General features: G+C 46.8%; 1 protein-coding gene across 4 annotated transcripts in view; it reads right to left on the reverse strand.

Annotated features, from left to right (window-relative positions):
- Positions 1–23,207, reverse strand: part of LOC115110788 (potassium voltage-gated channel subfamily H member 6-like) — a 46,811-nt gene that overhangs the window by 4,358 nt on the left and 19,246 nt on the right. For all 4 annotated transcript variants that reach the window (XM_065010315.1, XM_065010316.1, XM_065010314.1 and 1 more), the window contains 4 exons: positions 5,106–5,531; positions 4,524–4,941; positions 3,346–3,545; positions 2,382–2,634 (listed from right to left, as the gene is read on the reverse strand). In XM_065010315.1, the coding sequence (XP_064866387.1) occupies positions 2,382–2,634; positions 3,346–3,545; positions 4,524–4,941; positions 5,106–5,531 (1,297 nt within the window). The remainder of the gene's footprint in view (positions 1–2,381; positions 2,635–3,345; positions 3,546–4,523; positions 4,942–5,105; positions 5,532–23,207) is intronic.

Below are 23,207 nucleotides of genomic sequence, written 5' to 3' on the forward strand. Positions count from 1 at the left end.
TGAAGAGGAAACGGAGGTGAATAGAGGGACAATGGAGAAAGCAATGATTGAACAACAACAAAAATAATTTTGTTCGCATTAAAAACACTCATAAACTCACTCACATACACCACCAGGGGGAGTGAAAGCCTCCGTCGACAAGACTACCCTGATAGATACTTTCTTCAGGATTATTTCTAGATTTTTCAGAGAGTAAAACAATAACACTAATGCTCTACATTATTCCAGTTAGGCCTGACTTTGTGTCCACTTAAATGCAGAGGGGAGACGAATCAAAGCGAGACAGGCTAGCATAGAGAGAGTGGGTCTGAGGAATTGGGTGATCGGTAATCAATGACACTGTGGAATGGAAGTGGAGCCGTGCCCACACACCTCTGGCTAAACAGCACACCACATCACAGCAGTGTGTGTGTGGATGTGTGTGTGTGAGTGAGTGTGAGTGTGAGAGAGGGAGAGAGAAACAGACAGACAGAGAATGCACTAAACCACATAAGCTTGAAAGGGAAGAACGAGGGAAAGACTTAAAAAAGAAGGAGAGGCTACCCAGTAACCACCACCACCCTTCAGCCTACCCAGTAACCACCACCACCCTTCAGCCTACCCAGTAACCACCACCACCCTTCAGCCTACCCAGTAACCACCACCACCCTTCAGCCTACCCAGTAACCACCACCACCACCCTTCAGCCTACCCAGTAACCACCACCACCACCCTTCAGCCTACCCAGTAACCACCACCACCCTTCAGCCTACCCAGTAACCACCACCACCCTTCAGCCTACCCAGTAACCACCACCACCCTTCAGCCTACCCAGTAACCACCACCACCCTTCAGCCTACCCAGTAACCACCACCACCCTTCAGTCTACCCAGTAACCACAACCACCCTTCAGCCTACCCAGTAACCACCACTACCACCACCACCACCCTTCAGCCTACCCAGTAACCACCACCACCCTTCAGCCTCCCAGTAACCACCACCACCCTTCAGCCTCCCCAGTAACCACCACCACCCTTCAGCCTACCCAGTAACCACCACCACCACCCTTCAGCCTACCCAGTAACCACCACCACCACCCTTCAGCCTACCCAGTAACCACCACCACCAGCCTACCCAGTAACCACCACCACCACCCTTCAGCCTACCCAGTAACCACCACCACCACCCTTCAGCCTACCCAGTAACCACCACCACCACCCTTCAGCCTACCCAGTAACCACCACCACCCTTCAGCCTACCCAGTAACCACCACCACCCTTCAGCCTACCCAGTAACCACCACTACCACCACCACCACCACCCTTCAGCCTACCCAGTAACCACCACCACCCTTAAGCCTACCCAGTAACCACCACCACCCTTCAGCCTACCCAGTAACCACCACCACCCTTCAGCCTACCCAGTAACCATCACCACCCTTCAGCCTACCCAGTACCCACCACCACCCTTCAGCCTACCCAGTAACCACCACCACCCTTCAGCCTACCCAGTAACCACCACCACCCTTCAGTCTACCCAGTAACCACAATCACCCTTCAGCCTACCCAGTAACCACCACTACCACCACCACCACCCTTCAGCCTACCCAGTAACCACCACCACCCTTCAGCCTACCCAGTAACCACCACCACCCTTCAGCCTACCCAGTAACCACCACCACCCTTCAGCCTACCCAGTAACCACCACCACCCTTCAGTCTACCCAGTAACCACAACCACCCTTCAGCCTACCCAGTAACCACCACTACCACCACCACCACCCTTCAGCCTACCCAGTAACCACCACCACCCTTCAGCCTACCCAGTAACCATCACCACCCTTCAGCCTACCCAGTAACCACACCCATCCTTCAGCCTACCCAGTATGGCCACCACCACCCTTCAGCCTACCCAGTAACCACCACCACCCTTCATCCTACCCAGTAACCACCACCACCCTTCAGCCTACCCAGTAACCACACCCATCCTTCAGCCTACCCAGTAACCACCACCACCCTTCAGCCTACCCAGTAACCACCACCACCCTTCAGCCTACCCAGTAACCACCACCACCTTTCAGCCTACCCAGTAACCACAACCACCCTTCAGCCTACCCAGTACCCACCACCACCTTTCAGCCTACCCAGTAACCACAACCACCTTTCAGCCTACCCAGTAACCACAACCACCCTTCAGCCTACCCAGTAACCACCACCACCCTTCAGTCTACCCAGTAACCACACCCATCCTTCAGCCTACCCAGTAACCACCACCACCCTTCAGCCTACCCAGTAACCACCACCACCCTTTAGCCTACCCAGTAACCACCACCACCCTTCAGCCTACCCAGTAACCACCACCACCCTTCAGCCTACCCAGTAACCACCACCACCCTTCAGCCTACCCAGTATGGCCACCACCACATCGTCTCTCAGAATCTCTATGGACCCTCTAGAGATGAAGTAGAGAGCTGAGAGGACATCTCCCATGTGGACCAGGGTGTCGCCCGGAGGGGCGTGGGTGGTCTTAAACCTCATGGCCAGCGCCCGCAGACAGCCGTTACTGGCCCCCTTGAAGGCCCTGCAGTTCTGGAGCAGACAGCGGTTCAGGTGGAGGCAGATATCAGCCTGCAGACACTCAGGGAAACCCTTCAGCACCTAGAGTAATGGGAGAGGGAGAAAGAGAGAAGAAAGAGAGAAGAGAGAGAGAGAGAGAGAGACAGAGAGAGAGAGACAGAGAGAGAAAGAGACAGAGAGAGAGAGAGAGACAGAGAGAGAGAGAGAGAGAGAGAGAGAGACAGAGAGAGAGACAGAGAGAGAGACAGAGCGAGAGACAGAGAGAGAGACAGAGAGAGAGACAGAGAGAGAGAGACAGAGAGAGAGAGAGAGGCAGAGAGAGAGGCAGAGAGAGAGAGAGAGAGAGAGAGAGAGAGAGAGAGAGAGAGAGAGAGAGAAACAGAGAAACAGAGAAACAGAGAAAGAGAGCGAGTGGGGGGTGAGCTGTTTCAGTTGATGCTCACTATTGACAAGGGGACACATGCACACACACAGTGTCTATGCGATCAACTCTGTTCAGATTGAATTGACAGGCGTGCTCTCTGCTACGTCATGTTCCTGTGGTGTTAGAGGGCTAATGCTTTTCTCTTCTCTGCAACCAGCAAGATGCTATCTATCTACTAACACAAAGGATATGACGCACATCTTTTACACTGTTAGGTCTCCCTGTCTGAGCACCTAATGACAGAAAAACTCAGGTGGCAAGTAGGGAATATGTGTTTTTCATGTGAATATGAACGTGTGTGTTTTTCCCGTGCGTATGGATGTGTGTGTGTTTGGCTGTATATGAATGTGTGTTTGAGAGTGACTCACAGCGTTCATGTCGATGCCATTGGTATAGGACCAGGCATGTTGGAAGTATTCCTCCAGTCTCTGGCGTAGTCCCTCTGGGATCTGGTGGAAGCGGATAAACTCTTTGACACGCAGCATCTGGGTGTGGTAACGGGCCGTGCCGGAGTACAGCCTCTGGATGATAGCCGACACGTTACCAAAGATACTGGCATACATCAGAGCTACAGCAGACGACAGAGAGACATGTCAGTGACATCCACCTAAAATGATAGGTGATACTACCCTTAAAGTAATGCAGCAATGCATATGAACACTCTGGACACACAGGCAAAATACAGACACACTGGTGACGTACTCAGACACACTGGTGACGTACTCAGACACACTGGTGACGTACTCAGACACACTGGTGACGTACTCAGACACACTGGTGACGTACTCAGACACACTGGTGACGTACTCAGACACACTGGTGACGTACTCAGACACATTGGTGACGTACTCAGACACGCTGGTGACGTACTCAGACACGCTGGTGACGTACTCAGACACGCTGGTGACGTACTCAGACACGCTGGTGACGTACTCAGACACGCTGGTGACGTACTCAGACACGCTGGTGACGTACTCAGACACGCTGGTGACGTACTCAGACACGCTGGTGACGTATTCAGACACGCTGGTGACGTACTCAGACAAGCTGGTGACGTACTCAGACACACTGGTGACGTACTCAGACACACTGGTGACGTACTCAGACACACTGGTGACGTACTCAGACACGCTGGTGACGTACTCAGACACGCTGGTGACGTACTCAGACAAGCTGGTGACGTACTCAGACACGCTGGTGACGTACTCAGACACACTGGTGACGTACTCAGACACATTGGTGACGTACTCAGACACGCTGGTGACGTACTCAGACACGCTGGTGACGTACTCAGACACGCTGGTGACGTATTCAGACACGCTGGTGACGTACTCAGACACGCTGGTGACGTACTCAGACACGCTGGTGACGTACTCAGACACACTGGTGACGTACTCAGACACACTGGTGACGTACTCAGACACACTGGTGACGTACTCAGACAAGCTGGTGACGTACTCAGACACACTGGTGACGTACTCAGACACACTGGTGACGTACTCAGACACACTGGTGACGTACTCAGACACACTGGTGACGTACTCACAGCCGATTAGCATGATGCAGATGGAGAAGATCTTCTCAGGGTTGGTGTTGGGGGAAACGCTGCCGAAGCCCACGCTGGTCAAGCTGCTGAAGGTAAAGTAAAGCGCTGTGACGTATTTATCCTTGGTGGAGGGGCCAGAGGCAGGATCTGTGTCGTTGTATGGTTTACCAATCTGTTCAGCCAGGTTGTCCAGCCAGCCGATCTTCATGCCCCCGATGCGGGCCGAGTTGGTGCGCTCCGCGTTGCCGATGGCGTACCAGATACAGGCCAGCCAATGGGCAATGAGGGCAAAGGTGCACATGAGGAGGAAGAGAACGGCGGCGCCGTACTCTGAGTAGCGGTCCAGCTTCCGCGCCACACGCACCAATCGCAGCAGCCGAGCAGTCTTCAGCAAGCCAATCAGAGTGGTTGTCTGGGGCTGAGAGGAGAGAGGTTCAATGTACAAACAAAGCAATTAATGTAAAAGAACAAGAAGATTTATGAGAGAGTCTTTGTTGAAATGGTACACTGACCAACACTGCAAAACAGGACCATTACTACACATAGATGTAAATTATCCACCTTCTCCTCCATCCATCTCACCTCATCAGAGCCAGAGCGGAATATGAGCAGGTCGAAGGGGATGGCTGCCACTATATCAATGAGGAACCAGCCTTTGAAGTAATGCTGGGCGATGCGCCCCGGGTGGCTGACCACCTCGTCATTGTGATTGACATATGTGGTCCGGAAGTTGATGAGAATGTCCACGATAAACATGACGTCCACCACCAGATCCACCACGTTGAGGGGATTGCAGGTGTAGCCACAGGAGCGCCGGAGCTCGTCCTCCACCTCGTTGAGCAGGAAGGCAGCGGAGTAGGGGGTGAAGACGGCCGTGTAGATGACCAGCAGGAGGATGACCCAGTCCCACACCGCCTTGAAGGGACTGTAGTGGAGGATGGTCCACTTGTGGATGCGAGGCGCCTGGAGCTTGTACTCTGGCAGGACATCAGCCCCTAGGGACAGTACCTAAACGGGGAGAGGGCAGAGATGGTCAGAGAGTCCTGCTGAATCTAGATTAATCATGGGCAGTAAAAGTGAAACAGAATTGAAACGGAATATCTTCACAATGGTCCCTCACCACCCTGCTGAAAAGGCCTTGATTAGAACCCCAAGAATATGAAATGATAAGCCAAACAGCCTTAGCAAAATGTAAAGCAGTATAAGAAATGGGAAAGAGAGTGAGTCATGTCAGAGAACTGTGCCGAGAAACCCGAGGGACATGGGTTCAGGGAACCAGAGCAGAAGGCAGTTCAGAAGAGAGGAGCAGAACAGGACCTGATATTGTCTTTGTTGTGCTCTTTGGGGGAAGGAAGGGGAGCAACTGTGTTCTGTCTAACTACCTACTGTGTCTGACACCGCGGGCCTTCAACCCACATGTCTATCATCTCAGCACAACTAGAACAGCAGCAGCAAAAAAACCACAACAACCCTCCATTAGCTGTTCAAGCCCTGTCACAAATCAATCAGAGTTAATGTGTATTCCAGAGTGAGTGACAAAGAGGGAGAAGGAGTGTGTGTGTGTGTGTGTGTGTGTGTGTGTGTGTGTGTGTGTGTGTGTGTGTGTGTGTGTGTGTGTGTGTGTGTGTGTGTGTGTGTGTGTGTAATACAATGCAATGAGTGTAAATGTTCACACAAACATCCCTCAGTCTCACAGCTAGCCAGTCATATTGTCATGAAGACAATTATGTCCTGGAGTATAAACAATATCTGTCTCAATGGACTCAACACAAACACTGTAGAAGCCAACACACAGCTTTTCACAAGACAAATATCTACATTTTTGACAGAATTCTGATTTCTGAGTGTTCAACACAGTCAGTACAGCCAAGTAGGAACCAAATCAACTATAATAACCAGTATGTAAATTATAGGTGCGAATTCAAATAGAGATGACCTTAGTGATTGTGTTCTCATAGTGACGGCACAGACCATAATATTACCTAAAAATGTATATTTTCCTCACACACCATCATCGAAACCACAGTATCTGAATGGACAACAATAACCCATGAGATCACACTCACATAGACCATAGACCATAGATCACACTCACATAGACCAATCAGTCTGAGCCTAGTGCTCCTACTAACCGGTACAACGATGAGAGCCTCCATATCCAGGAGCTCCAGTCTATCCTGGTCCCGACCACAGCAGCAGCAGGAGGAGGAGGAGCACGACACCCTGGTCCTCCTCAAATTCCCCAGCAGCCCACCCTGCCTCCCCCGGAACATATAGGTCCTCCCCTGCTCCATCCTAGCCCGCTATGTCCAGCACAATGCTCCAGATCAGCTACCCAGTGGCCCAGTGCCTATGTGCCCAGCTCTAACAGACCACTGCTGGGGAGTGGACCCTCTCTGGCTGCCTGGCTGTCTGTAACCTTATCCCCCGCCCCACCCCACTCACTGGCCTTTTAAAAGACCCTGCTGCAGCTCACCTGTCACACCATGTGACCCCCTGCACTGTCCCTCGGCCAATGGCAGAGCAGGGTAAGTGCCCTAATTTACAAGCAAATCGACAGGGATTGTTGCAAAGAGCTGGGTGATTTTGGTTTATTTTCTCTAACCTTTTGTGAGTGCTTGTGTAGGAGGGCAGTATTGGTCAAAACTGTCTGTGTGCTTGACGTAGAGGCTGTATGGATGACCAGGGATGTTCTCTTGATAAGTGTGTGAATTAGACCATTTTCCTGTCCTGCTAACCATTCAAAATGTAATGAGTACTTTTGGGTGTCAGGGAAAATGTATGGAGTAAAAAGTACATAATTTTCTTTTGGAAAATAAAAGTAAAAGTAAAAGTAGTCAAAAATATAAATAGTAAAGTAAAGTACAGATACCAAGAAACTACTTAAGTAGTACTTTCAAGTATTTTTTACAGCTCTGGACATAGGCAGACCATGGTGCACAATGTGCTCTCTGATATCGCCCATATGGGCTCCCGAATGGTGCAAAGGCCCTGCATCTCAGTGCAAAGAGAAGTCACTACAGTCCCTGATTCGATTCCAGACTGTATCACATCCGGATGGGATTGGGAGTCCCATAGGGCACAGCACAATTGGCCCAGCGTCGTCCGGGTTTGGCCGGGATAGGCTGTCATTGTAAATAAGAATTTGTCCTTAACTGACTTGCCTATTTAAAATAAGGTTCAGTAGAAAATAAATCAAATCTGTTGTTGTCTCACTCGAGATTCATGACAGTTAACATGTGCTGCAGGCTAGGCTGGTGCAACCTCCCTGATCAACATGTGCTGCAGGCTGGGCTGGTGCAACCTCCCTGATCAACATGTGCTGTACACTAGGCTGGTGGAACCTCCACAGTCAACATGTGCTGCAGGCTGGTCAGGTGCAACCTCCCTGATCAACATGTGCTGCACACTAGGCTGGTGGAACCTCCCTGATCAACATGTGCTGCACACTAGGCAGGTGCAACCTCCCTGATCACCATGTGCTGCACACTAGGCTGGTGGAACCTCTACAGTCAACATGTGCTACAGGCTGGGCAGGTGCAACCTCCCTGATCAACATGTGCTGTACACTAGGCTGGTGGAACCTCCACAGTCAACATGTGCTACAGGCTGGTCAGGTGCAACCTCCCTGATCAACATGTGCTGCACACTAGGCTGGTGGAACCTCCCTGATCAACATGTGCTGCACACTAGGCAGGTGCAACCTCCCTGATCACCATGTGCTGCACACTAGGCTGGTGGAACCTCTACAGTCAACATGTGCTACAGGCTGGGCAGGTGCAACCTCCCTGATCAACATGTGCTGCACACTAGGCTGGTGCAACCTCCCTGATCAACATGTGCTGCACACTAGGCTGGTGCAACCTCCCTGATCAACATGTGCTGCACACTAGGCTGGTGCAACCTCCCTGATCAACATGTGCTGCACACTAGGCTGATGGAACCTCCCTGATCAACATGTGCTGCACACTAGGCTGGTGCAACCTCCCTGATCAACATGTGCTGCACACTAGGCTGGTGCAACCTCCCTGATCAACATGTGCTGCAGGCTAGACTGGTGGAACCTCCACAGTCAACATGTGCTGCATGCTGGGCTGGTGGAACCACCACAGTCAACATGTGCTTCAGCCTAGACTGCTGGAACCTCCACAGTCAACATGTGCTGCAGGCTGGGCTGGTGGAACCTCCACAGTCAACATGTGCTGCAGGCTGGGTTGGTGGAACCTCCACAGTCAACATGTGCTGCAGGCTGGGCTGGTGGAACCTCCACAGTCAACATGTGCTGCAGGCTGGGCTGGTGGAACCTCCACAGTCAACATGTGCTGCAGGCTGGGCTGGTGGAACCAACACAGTCAACATGTGCTGCAGGCTGGGCTGGTGGAATCTCCACAGTCAACATGTGCTGCAGGCTGGGCTGGTGGAACCACCACAGTCAACATGTTCTGCAGACTAGACTGGTGGAACCAACACTGGCTCATACTACTTTGCATGTATAGTTTGCATAACTATGAACATAGCCATGGTGACAGAATAATCTGTAATAACACACAGCGTTACCATGGTGCCCTTGCTGCCAACCCTCTCAAATGTCCCTACTTAGCTGGATCACAAAATACAGATACATTAAATGCGGCATGTTCAGTGCTACAAGGTTTTTGCTCTACTAAATAACCTGAGAGTACAAGGTGAAAGCTTCCTATGACAATTTCCATCTCTTTCCAGAACATTCTTAAATGGAAAAGATGTTCAGACTCAAAGTAAGAGAACAAACCTGTACGGCTAAATTCCCCACATACAGTCAGTCCTAGAGGTGGTAAAATGACACCACATGGTTAGTCTCCTATCGATTCCCATCCAGACTACACACTTCCCACTTTATGACCCAACTCTCACCCAGTCCAGGGGGTGCTGCTCCAATAGTCAGTAAACTAATCTAATACAGGGAATAGTAGGACTGAGCTTTAATTAAATGGATAGTTCAGTTAATGCATTTCTTACCCTGAATAAACAATTTGAAACAACACACCGAAACGATTGACTGAAGACTGAGGATGTCAAAATGCACTGCAGAACCTCTCATAGCAGAGCATTTAAAGTACTGTACAGATGTAGGATCTTAATTTTAGCCAGTTCGATACAGCAGGAAAATAACTCTGCAGCAACAGGAAATGTGAATTATTATGTGGATTATAATTAATGGCATTTCAAAGTGGAAATTATAAATTTCAGAAGCCTTTTTAAACCTCAAATACACAACACGCTTGACATTTTCTGTATTGCAGGAACGTTCTCCTGCAACAGGATGATGAAATGAAGATTGTACACCTGCAGTACTGTTTGCTACATACCGTATGAAAGGAGACCTGACTGCTGGGGGCTACATCGGGCTCAGGACCTTAGGCCTTATTGCTACCAATGTTTGTGGCTAAATGAGGCTTGTGATTCCACGTGTCACTGTGCTCTTTCTCTGACAGATGCGCTCTCGTACCAACGATCAGGATTCTCCCCCTGAGGACTGAGTTTAACATCTAACATGATGAACCTGTGGGAGCAAGCTGAGGGATGGGCAGTGTGTGTGTGTGTGTGTTAACCAGATTCACTCATCTGGGTAATTTCAGATTATTGACATAATTTCCAGTCCTGTTTCATAATGTCAGCCTGAATAAGATCCATGCTGTCTGCACCACAATGTTTAACCCAAACCACTCAGGGCTTATAACAGTTAACAGTCCTTATTGGAAAATACAATGACATCTGACATAGAATACAACAAATATATTTTTAAAGATTAAAAACAAACACTAGCTATTTGCATAAAGAACACCTAACTATGTTAATACTTCATTAACAATCCAGTCTGAAATTAAAAACCTCTGACACTAGTGTTATTTCATACACCAAAACAAACACCTTGCAGGTTCTGTGAACTGTTCTCTTTAAATTAGAATACTCATTTTCAGAACAAAATTACATTTGATTCATGCTAATCAAATGAACATTCCAAATTCCAGAGACCAACAGAGACCCTGGAGCCCACAAAACATCAACATATTTATCACCTATGAAAAAAAAGTGGACGACAAGTGACACAAGACAAATTATGACGACAACAAGATTACATCAGCACTAACAACATCCGTCACTGTCCCTGCCTCACTGTCAATACGGAGGATGGAGCTAGGTAGCCTGCTACGAACCACCAGATGACCATGAGGGTAAGAGGAGAGGCAGAAAAGGACAGGAGTGAGACAGGAAGAGAAAGAAAGAAGAGAATAGGGAGTGAGAGAGTAGAGTTGGAGTACTCACAGGTTGGAGTTTCTGTTTCAGGCTCATGTTGAGGAGTGAGACAGGAAGAGAAAGGAAGAAGAGAATAGGGAGTGAGAGAGTAGAGTTGGAGTACTCACAGGTTGGAGTTTCTGTTTCAGGCTCATGTTGAGGAGTGAGACAGGAAGAGAAAGGAAGAAGAGAATAGGGAGTGAGAGAGTAGAGTTGGAGTACTCACAGGTTGGAGTTTCTGTTTCAGGCTCATGTTGAGGAGTGAGACAGGAAGAGAAAGGAAGAAGAGAATAGGGAGTGAGAGAGTAGAGTTGGAGTACTCACAGGTTGGAGTTTCTGTTTCAGGCTCATGTTGAGGAGTGTGGCTGGAAGAGAGGGCGGGAGAAAACTCTCCCTCTGCACCCAGCAGCCCAGCCCTCACAACTGGAGCCCCGCGGCAACACAGCTGCTGATACAGTATGCACAACACACTCACACTTACATACAAACACATACATACAGTACACTCAGACACAAACTGAGACACACACATAAATGCACACAAACCTATAGCTAACACAAACAAATACAGTATACGCAGAATCATGAAGCATATTTTCATTTAGAAAAACAACGTCTGGAGCAGTGGAGGCTGCTGAAGTGAGGACGGCTCATAACAATGGCTGGATGGATGGATGGAATGGTATTCAACTGTGTGTTTGATGAATTTGATACCATTCCATCAATCCCACTCCAGCCATTAGCACGAGCCCATCCTCCCCAATTAAGGTGCCCCCAACCTCCTGTTGTCTGGATTTATTTTAGTAAGAATTGTTCTTCCCTACAGACTTAGTCAGAGACAGGGGGCGCAGTAGGGGGAGATGTAGGGTCTGTCTCTCTCACTGACTGACATTCACCATCTGTCCCTCTTCTACGGACCACTGATTGTACAGTCAATCACATAATGTGCTTAATCTTACGCAGACTAATCAATACCAGCAAAGATCAATGACAGGGATTATTTCCCTCTTTTTGTAAGGCGCAAATCGAAATTCAATTATAAAAGAGGGGATTACCAAGAAGCCCAGTTGCGTGACGAGACGTAACCCAGGCAAAATCCTACATGTATTCTGTACTCATAATAGATAAGGTAACTGCCATGTTGACTGCTTTTTCAGACCATTTATTTTGACCAATGGATACTTGTTTAGTAGTTAGCCTCCGTAATGTGCTCTTGCAGTGATAACGATCTGTTTGACCTAAAAACGGACCATTATGTCATGGTGGAGATTTTCCTTGTTCAGAACATTGTAGCTCTTTAAACGATACAGGGATACGGTAAGAACAACATGTAGAGAGAATGGACTGGAGGTGGAGAAAAGGAGAAAGGGGAGAACCAGAGAGATCGAGGAGAGAAGATGGAAGATAATGACTGACACCTTGTAGACACCAACAAACATAAAGGAGATAGTGGAGGACAGACAGACAGACAGACGAGAGAGAGAGAAACCTCTGCTGCCCTCTACTTCCATTAGTACCAGAGGCCAAGGTCATCGTAAGTGTCAGGCCGCGCAGAGGGCCGCTCGATATCCCCCTGCCTCCCAACGCCTCCCCTTCCAGCATCACCAGAGGGCCGCTCGATACCCCCGTTTCCCAATGCCTCCCCTTCCAGCATCACCAGGGGGCCGCTCGATACCCCCCTGCCTCCCAACGCCTCCCCTTACAGCATCACCAGAGGGCCGCTCGATACCCCCCTGCCTCCCAACGCGTCCCCTTCCAGCATCACCAAAGGGCCGCTCGATACCCCCCTGCCTCCCAACGCGTCCCCTTCCAGCATCACTAGAGGGCCGCTCGATACCCCCTGCCTCCCAATGCCTCCCCTTCCAGCATCACCAGAGGTCCGCTCGATACCCCCTGCCTCCCAACGCGTCCCCTTCCAGCATCACTAGAGTGCCGCTCGATACCCCCCTGCCTCCCAATGCCTCCCCTTCCAGCATCACCAGAGCATAGGGCTGTTACGGTGACCTTATTACCGTCACACCGGCAGTCACGAGTCATATGAACGCAGTCAAATTCCATGTGACTCTAGTCACGGTAACTAGGCTTCTCAAAGCTCTGATGCTGCTGATGGTCATTAGCAGCCTACCAAACTTGCTAACTGCCTGGTACTGAGCCCTTTATTGTCCCTCTAGTCACTCTGACATCAATGCAAATGTTATCAAAAATAAAACACTTCATGAGAGCCCATGAGCTCATGTTGAGCAACATTTCTATAGGCTATGCAATTGTGTGAGAAAACAGAGTCTTGATGGCCTCTATTAAAAAGAGGAGGATCCCATCAGCTTTCTATAGGCTAGGCCTAATATATTTATTTATCAACTTTCCTAATATTAAGCACACTGCTTCGCTTTACAACAGGAGTATAGTCGACCTGGCTGGCATGAAAAGGAACCACGGGAAAAGCGTTTTCCATTCGCTATTTAAGTGCATAGATTACATGTATTTTTCCCCCTGCCCCTGTTCCGAGACAGGTGCATGATAATGGTCCATTCTAAATAAATAAAAAATCACCAATATGCTATTTAGTATATGTAAAGACAAGATTAAATCAAGAATAGTCTGATGGGTGACAAATCTGACCATAACTCTATCCTCCTGATTCCTGCTTACAAGCAAAAAATAAAGCAGGAAGTACCAGTGACTCACTCAATATGGAAATGGTCAGAGGACGATGCTAATAAGAAATCCCTCTATGCCCTCCGACGAACCATCAAACAGGCAAAGCGTCAATACAGGACTAAGATTGAGTCATTCTATACCGGCTCAGACGCTCGTACACATGTCACATGTCAACATTCACAAGGCCAGATGGATTACCAGGACGTGTACTCCAAGCATGCACTGACCAACTGGCAAGTCTTTAATACCCTGACTGGGTCTGTAATACCAACATGTTTCAAGCAGACCACCATAGATCCTGTACCCAAGAACACCAAGGTAACCTGCCTAAATGACTACCGATCCGTAGCACTCACGTCTGTAGCCATGAAGTGCTTTGAAATGCTGGTCATGGCTTACATCAACACCATTATCCCAGAAACCCTAGAGCCATTTCAATTTGCATACCACCCCAACAGATCCACAGATGATGCAATCTCTATTGTACACTGCCCTTTCCCACCTGGACAAAAGGAACACCTACGTGAGAATGCTATTCATTGACTACAGCTCAGCGTTCAACACCATAGTGCCCTCAAAGCTCATCACTAAGCTAAGGACCCTGGGACTAAACACCTCCCTCTGCAACTGGATCCTCGACTTCCTGACGGGTCGCCCCCAGGTGGTAAGGGTAGGTAACAACACATCACTCTCAGGGGTGCATGCTCAGTCCCTTCCTGTACTCCCTGTTCACCCATGACTGCAGGCCAAGCACGACTCCTACACCATCATTAAGTTTGCTGAAGATACAATGGTAGGCCTGATCACAGACAGTGATGAGACAGCCTATAGGGAGGAGGTCTGAGTCCTGGCAGTGTGTTGCCAGGATAACAACCTCTCCCTCAATGTGATCAAGACAAAGGAGATGATTGTGGACTACGAAAAAACAGAGGACCGAGCACGGGTATGGTAACTGCTCGGCCTCCGACCGCAAGGCACTACAGAGGGTAGTGCGTACAGCCCAGTATATCACTGGGGCCAAGCTTCCTGCCATCCAGGACCTCTATACCAGCCGTTCTCAGAGGAAGGCCTAAAACATTTCAAAGGACTCCAGCCACCCTAGTCATAGACTGTTCTCTCTGCTACCACACAACCAGAGGTACCGGAGCTCCAAGTCTAGGTCAAAAAGGCTTCTTAACAGCTTCTACCCCCAAGCCATAAGACTCCTGAACAGTTCATCAAATGGCTATCCAGACTATTTGCATTGTCCCCACCCCACCCCATTTTTACACTGCTACTAGTCAGTTTATTATCCATGCTTAGTCACTTTATCTATACCTACATGTACATATTACCTCCATCACCTCGACTAACGGTTGTCCCTGCACATGGACTCTGTACCAGAACCCCCTGTATATAGCCTTGCTACTGTTATTTTATTGTTGCTCCTTAATTATTTATTATATTTATATTTTTGTCTTCTTCTTTAAAACTGCATTGTTTTAAGCATTTCCCTGTAAGGTCTACAACAACTGTTGTATTCGGCGCATGTGACGAATAAAATTTGATTGAACTTGATTAGAGCCTAACTGACATACATAGGCGGAGCATGAGTTTCAAGTTTGGGGAAGATAATCTTTACATGCATTATCGCATTTCCGTCATTTTCGATAAGGGTTTCCCGCTAATTGATTGCATTTTGGAACATTTACACTTATTGACTACTGCCATGTGCACACTTTTAATGTGAAGAAATTGCGTAATAGTTTATCAACATTTTAAGGTAAACGTTCTGATCTATTGCATCAGCCTCAATGCTTTTCAACGTTTTTTTGATGTGAGTTGTTGCATTAGTTTGGAATCTATCGCATCCCACAACTTTCCCATAGTATGTTTGTATAATTTATTTATTGCACAGAAGGACAATTTGACCAATAGAATGGGTAAACTTTTGTATTATGGGGGATAGTACATTAACATTGGCTAGTGATTTTGCTGTTCGTTAGGCCTACTCATCTTCTTGGCTGACGAAAATATGGACTGTTCTAACATCTTCAATATGCGCTTCGGAATTCACACAGTTGCGTCCCCGATGTGTCTTCACTTGTAGCCCCCTTCTTAGATGAAATGCCTGTGAGAAGGACCCACTCACATGACAAGCATTGGCAAATAATCATTGAAATATCTGAGAGAGCCATGTGAGTGAGAGGTGTTTCGGAGCACAGCAGCCAGGAATTATAATTATTATATTCAGCCTAAGGGCACAACGGCCACTTTGGCCTTCAAAAGGCATGGCTTTTTTAGGGGGCATTACTGCCACACAAGGGGGATGCCGCCGGGAAATCCGAGGCCTGGTTAGAATATTATTAAGTGTTTGTCAAATTGTGAATGAGACTGGTTAAGTGTGTAGCCTGCACAATAAACAAATCAGAGCTCATGCCTTTCAAGTGCCTTTTTTCAAATCATAATTTGAGTCCCATCATGCAGCCTGAGAATGTATTAAAAATCAAAACATTTGCCCAACATTTGTATCACCACTAAAGTTGCATAAATAACTCTAAATTAAGCATACAGGAGGACCACATTCTTTGTTAACCGCTCAACACAGAATAGCCACATGTAAGCACTCCCTCAAATAGTTTAGGAAAAATATCCTTTCCATTTTATTAAGCTATGTTCAATTGTATTCTTCATACTATTAAATGTAATGCCACAGAATTTGAAGCAAATCTTGTCTGTTAACTAGTGTAGTCCATTTCAGGGCCTAACATAAAGACAACTCAGAGTATGCTATTCTGTTCTTCTGAAATAGACAACATTTTCTTTAGACAAGTTTAAAATAAATTATGAATTTATTGTGATGGTGTAGGCTATATTACATGGATTTATCATACTTTTTTTTGACACGCCCTGACATTAAGTATTCTTTGTTTTCTTTATTATTTTGGTTAGGTCAGGGTGTGACATGGGCGGTATGTGTGTTTTTGTCTTATTCTAGGGTGTTTGTACTGTCTAGGGTTTATAGATTTATGGGGTTGTTTTCATCTAGGTGTTTATGTTGGTCTATGGTTGCCTAGATTGGTTCTCAATTAGAGGCAGGTGTTTATCGTTGTCTCTGATTGGGAACCATATTTCTTAAATTTTTTTATTTCACCTTTATTTAACCAGGTAGGCTAGTTGAGAACAAGTTCTCATTTGCAACTGCGACCTGGCCAAGATAAAGCATAGCAGTGTGAACAGACAACACAGAGTTACACATGGAGTAAACAATTAACAAGTCAATAACACAGTAGAAAAAAATGGGCAGTCTATATACAATGTGTGCAAAAGGCATGAGGAGGTAGGCGAATAATACAATTTTGCAGATTAACACTGGGGTGATAAATGATCAGATGGTCATGTACAGGTAGAGATATTGGTGTGCAAAAGAGCAGAAAAGTAAATAAATAAATAAAAAAACAGTATAAAAACAGTATGGGAATGAGGTAGGTGAAAATGGGTGGGCTATTTACCAATAGACTATGTACAGCTGCAGCGATCGGTTAGCTGCTCGGATAGCTGATGTTTGAAGTTGGTGAGGGAGATAAAAGTCTCCAACTTCAGCGATTTTTGCAGTTCGTTCCAGTCACAGGCAGCAGAGTACTGGAACGAAAGGCGGCCAAATGAGGTGTTGGCTTTAGGGATGATCAGTGAGATACACCTGCTGGAGCGTGTGCTACGGATGGGTGTTGCCATCGTGACCAGTGAACTGAGATAAGGCGGAGCTTTACCTAGCATGGACTTGTAGATGACCTGGAGCCAGTGGGTCTGGCGACGAATATGTAGCGAGGGCCAGCCGACTAGAGCATACAAGTCGCAGTGGTGGGTGGTATAAGGTGCTTTGGTGACAAAACGGATGGCACTATGATAGACTGCATCCAGTTTGCTGAGTAGAGTGTTGGAAGCCATTTTGTAGATGACATCGCCGAAATCGAGGATCGGTAGGATAGTCAGTTTTACTAGGGTAAGCTTGGCGGCGAGAGTGAAGGAGGCTTTGTTGCGGAATAGAAAGCCGACTCTTGATTTGATTTTCGATTGGAGATGTTTGATGTGAGTCTGGAAGGAGAGTTTGCAGTCTAGCCAGACACCTAGGTACTTTTTATTTATTTTTTATTTATTTCACCTTTATTTAACCAGGTAAGCAAGTTGAGAACAAGTTCTCATTTACAATTGCGACCTGGCCAAGATAAAGCAAAGCAGTTCGACACATACAACGACACAGAGTTACACATGGAGTAAAACAAACATACAGTCAATAATACAGTAAAAAAAACAAAACAAAAAAAACAAGTCTATATACAATGTGAGCAAATTAGGTGAGAAGGGAGGTAAAGGCAAAAAAGGCCATGGTGGCAAAGTAAATACAATATAGCAAGTAAAACACTGGAATGGTAGTTTTGCAATGGAAGAATGTGCAAAGTAGAAATAAAAATAATGGGGTGCAAAGGAGCAAAATAAATAAATAAATTAAATACAGTTGGGAAAGAGGTAGTTGTTTGGGCTAAATTATAGGTGGGCTATGTACAGGTGCAGTAATCTGTAAGATGCTCTGACAGTTGGTGCTTAAAGCTAGTGAGGGAGATAAGTGTTTCCAATTTAAGAGATTTTTGTAGTTCGTTCCAGTCATTGGCAGCAGAGAACTGGAAGGAGAGGCGGCCAAAGAAAGAATTGGTTTTGGGGGTGACTAGAGAGATATACCTGCTGGAGCGTGTGCTACAGGTGGGAGATGCTATGGTGACCAGCGAGCTGAGATAAGGGGGGACTTTACCTAGCAGGGTCTTGTAGATGACATGGAGCTTATAGACTTATAGATGTCCACATATTCAAGGTCGGAACCATCCAGGGTGGTGATGCTAGTCGGGCATGCGGGTGCAGGCAGCGATCGGTTGAAAAGCATGCATTTGGTTTTACTCGCGTTTAAGAGCAGTTGGAGGCCACGGAAGGAGTGCTGTATGGCATTGAAGCTCGTTTGGAGGTTAGATAGCACAGTGTCCAATGACGAGCCGAAAGTATATAGAATGGTGTCGTCTGCATAGAGGTGGATCAGGGAATCGCCCGCAGCAAGAGCAACATCATTGATATATACAGAGAAAAGAGTCGGCCCGAGAATTGAACCCTGTGGCACCCCCATAGAGACTGCCAGAGGACCGGACAGCATGCCCTCCGATTTGACACACTGAACTCTGTCTGCAAAGTAATTGGTGAACCAGGCAAGGCAGTCATCCGAGAAACCGAGGCTATTGAGTCTGCCGATAAGAATATGGTGATTGACAGAGTCGAAAGCCTTGGCGAGGTCGATGAAGACGGCTGCACAGTACTGTCTTTTATCGATGGCGGTTATGATATCGTTTAGTACCTTGAGCGTGGCTGAGGTGCACCCGTGACCGGCTCGGAAACCAGATTGCACAGCGGAGAAGGTACGGTGGGATTCGAGATGGTCAGTGACCTGTTTGTTGACTTGGCTTTCGAAGACCTTAGATAGGCAGGGCAGGATGGATATAGGTCTATAGCAGTTTGGGTCCAGGGTGTCTCCCCCTTTGAAGAGGGGGATGACTGCGGCAGCTTTCCAATCCTTGGGGATCTCAGACGATATGAAAGAGAGGTTGAACAGGCTGGTAATAGGGGTTGCGACAATGGCGGCAGATAGTTTCAGAAATAGAGGGTCCAGATTGTCAAGCCCAGCTGATTTGTACGGGTCTAGGTTTTGCAGCTCTTTCAGAACATCTGCTATCTGGATTTGGGCAAAGGAGAACCTGGAGAGGCTTGGGCGAGGAGCTGCGGGGGGGGCGGAGCTGTTGGCCAGCCGTTGAGAAGTGCTTATTGAAGCTTTCGATAATCGTGGATTTATCGGTGGAGACCGTGTTACCTAGCCTCAGTGCAGTGGGCAGCTGGGAGGAGGTGCTCTTGTTCTCCATGGACTTCACAGTGTCCCAGAACTTTTTGGAGTTGGAGCTACAGGATGCAAACTTCTGCCTGAAGAAGCTGGCCTTAGACTGACTGCGTGTATTGGTTCCTGACTTCCCTGAACAGTTGCATATCACGGGGCTATTCGATGCTATTGCAGTCCGCCACAGGATGTTTTTGTGCTGGTCGAGGGCAGTCAGGTCTGGAGTGAACCAAGGGCTGTATCTGTTCTTGGTTCTGCATTTTTTGAACGGAGCATGCTTATCTAAAATGGTGAGGAAGTTACTTTTAAAGAATGACCAGGCATCCTCAACTGACGGGATGAGGTCAATGTCCTTCCAGGATACCCGGGCCAGGTCGATTAGAAAGGCCTGCTCACAGAAGTGTTTTAGGGAGCGTTTGACAGTGATGAGGGGTGGTCGTTTGACTGCGGCTCCGTGGCGGATACAGGCAATGAGGCAGTGATCGCTGAGATCCTGGTTGAAGACAGCGGAGGTGTATTTGGAGGGCCAGTTGGTCAGGATGACGTCTATGAGGGTGCCCTTGTTTACAGAGTTATATTTAGGCAGCCATCTTCTTTGGGTATTTCGTGGGTTATTGTCTATGTGTAGTTGCCTGTGTCTGCACTCGTTATCATAGCGTCACGTTCGTTTTTTTGTTTAAGTGTTCTTCGTGTTCTTCATTAAATAAAGAAGAATGTATTCTAACCACACTGCGCTTTGGTCTACTCCATACGACGATCGTGACACTTTTTTAAAAAATTACACGTTCCAAAGGTATGCATCGGTGACTTGTAGGCTACAGTATGCATGGAAGCCAGGAGATGCTAAACGTCTTTATGTTAATTAACGGTCAATTACTGTGAGACCGGCAGTTATTTGCATGACTGCCACCGCCATACCAGAGCAACATGTTTCCTAACCACCCACCTTGACACCTTCCACCCCTGCCAGCAACACACACAGACACATGATAGCTGAAATACTCACATACACAGTCACTGATGAAAGTGGGAAATAATCGTGGGAACGGGAAGTAGAGGGATTGAGTATGAACTGCACATCTTAACAATAGGGCTCAAGCCACATACTGTATATCGTGCTCTGATATTATGAAATATATATATATATATTATACATTATACACACAGTCATAGCCAAAAGTTTTGAGAATAACACAAATATTAATTTCCACAAAGTTTGCGGTTTCCGTGTCTTTAGATATTTTTGTCAGATGTTACTATGGAATACTGATGTATAATTACAAGCATTTTATTTCAAGTGTCAAAGGATTTTATTGACAATAACAGGAAGTTGATGCAATGAGTCAATATTTCCAGTGTTGACCCTTCTTTTTCAAGACCTCTCCATTCCGCCCTGGCATGCTGTCAATTAACTTCTGGGCCACATCCTGACTGATGGCAGCACATTCTTGCATAATTAATGCTTGGAGTTTGTCAGAATTTGTGGGTTTTTGTTTGTCCACCCGTCTCTTGAGGATTGACCACAAGCTCTCAATGGGATTAAGGTCTGGGGAGTTTCCTGGCCATGGACCCAAAATATCAATGTTTTATTCCCCGAGCCACTTAGTTATCACTTTTGCCTTATGGCAAGGTGCTCCATCATGCTGGGAAAGGCATTGTTCATCACCAAACTGTTCCTGGATGGTTGGGAGAAGTTGCTCTCGGAGGATGTGTCGGTACCATTCTTCATTCATGGCTGTGTTCTTAGGCAAAATTATGAGTGAGCCCACTCCCTTGGTTGAGAAGCAACCCCACACATGAATGGTCTCAGGATTCTTTACTGTTGGCATGACATAGGACTGATGGTAGCGCTCACCTTGTCTTCTCCGGACAAGCTTTTTTCCAGATGCCCCAAACAATCGGAAAGAAGATTCATCAGAGAAAATGACTTTATCCCAGTACTCAGCAGTCCAATTCCTGTACCTTTTGCAGAATATCAGTCTGTCCCTGATGTTTTTCCTGGAGAGAAGTGGCTTCTTTGCTGCCCTTCTTGACACCAGGCCATCCTCCAAAGGTCTTCACCTCACTGTGCGTGCAGATGCACTCACACCTGCCTGCTGCCATTCCTGAGCAAGCTCTGTACTGGTGGTGCCCCGATCCCGCAGCTGAATCAACTTTAGGAGACGGTCCTGGCACTTGCTGGACTTTATAGGGCGCCCTGAAGCCTTCTTCACAACGATTGAACCTCTCTCCTTGATGATCCGATAAATGGTTGATTTAGGTGCAATCTTACTGGCAGCATTATCCTTGCCTGTGAAGCCCTTTTTGTGCAAAGCCCTTTTCCTTGCAGGTAAGCATGGTTGACAGAGGAAGAACAATGATTCCAAGCACCACCCTCATTTTGAAGTTTCCAGGCTGTTATTAGAACTCAATCAGCATGACAGAGGGGTCTCCAGCCTTGTCCTCGTCGACACTCACACCTGTGTTAATGAGAGAATCACTGACATGTCAGCTGGTCATTTTGTGGCAGGGCTGAAATGCAGTGGAAATGTTTTTGGGGGGATTCAGTTCATTTGCATGGCAAAAAGGGACTTTGCAATTCAGCTGATCTTCATAACATTCTGGAGTATATGCAAATTGCCATCATACAAACTGAGGCAGCAGACTTTGTGAAAATTAATATTTGTGTCATTCTCAAAACTTTTGGCCACGACTGTACAGTACCAGCCAGTTTGGACACACCTAGTCATTCAAGGTATTGTATTTTTACTATCTTCTCCATTGTAGAATAATAGTGAAGACATCAAAACTATGAAATAACACACATGGAATCATGTAGTAACCAAAAAAGAGTTAAACAAATCAAAATATATATATTTTGTGAGATTCTTCAAATAGTCACCCTTTACCTTGATAACAGCTTTGCACACTCTTATCATTCTCTCAACCAGCTTTACCTGGAATGCTTTTACAACAGTCTTGAAGGAGTTCCCACATGTGTGACATCTGTGGCATTGTGTTGTGTGACAAAACTGCACATTTTAGAGTGGCCTTTTATTGTCCCCAGCACAAGCTTCTTGATATGCCACACCTGTCAGGTAGATGGGTCATATTTGAACAGGAGAAATCCTCACTATCAGGGATGTAAAAAAATTGTGCACAACATTTTAGAGAAATAAGCTTTTTGTGGGTATGGAACATTTCTAGGATCTTTTATTTCAGCTCATTAAATATGGGACCAACACTTTACATGTTGCGTTAATATTTTTGTTTCGTGTACATTATCTCTAAAACACTTTTTTTTTTTAGAAAGAAATTGTTGAAATCGTCAAATATCAGTTAGAAAGGTACAAGGTTGGGGTAAATTCCATTTCCAATTCCAGTCAATTCAGGAATTCTCTGAAATTCCAATTCTCTTCAATGCTTTTCAATGAGGACAAATTGGAATTGAAACGTGGTTTACTTTCTGAATTGACTGGAATTGAAATGGATTTGACCCCAAACCTGGGAAGGCAACATAATTAGCCTTTAGAAATCCAGTCTGTTTGTGCTAACATTTCACTCCTTTCCACTCCATGTCCTGCCAAACATGATGACTTCTCCAGTCTAATTATCTTCTAGAAGTGTGAACTTGTTGGTGAGGGTGAATAAAAAACAAACACCACAGCTCACATAATTTGAGAGTACATGTGTGTGGTATTTACAGTGATCAGCAGCTGAGGACTCTACCAGGAGCAGGTTTGGAGGAAGTGGAGAGGGAGGCATCTATTGGCCCAATCAATTTTTCCATTGGTAGGAACTAGAGGCATGCCAAATTGCCTCCCATGTGCACCGAGTGAGCAAGACAGGTGTAACATGTGTTGTTT

This window comes from Oncorhynchus nerka, linkage group LG26 (genome assembly GCF_034236695.1).
Source record: "Oncorhynchus nerka isolate Pitt River linkage group LG26, Oner_Uvic_2.0, whole genome shotgun sequence".
Classification (NCBI taxonomy): Eukaryota; Metazoa; Chordata; class Actinopteri; order Salmoniformes; family Salmonidae; genus Oncorhynchus; species Oncorhynchus nerka.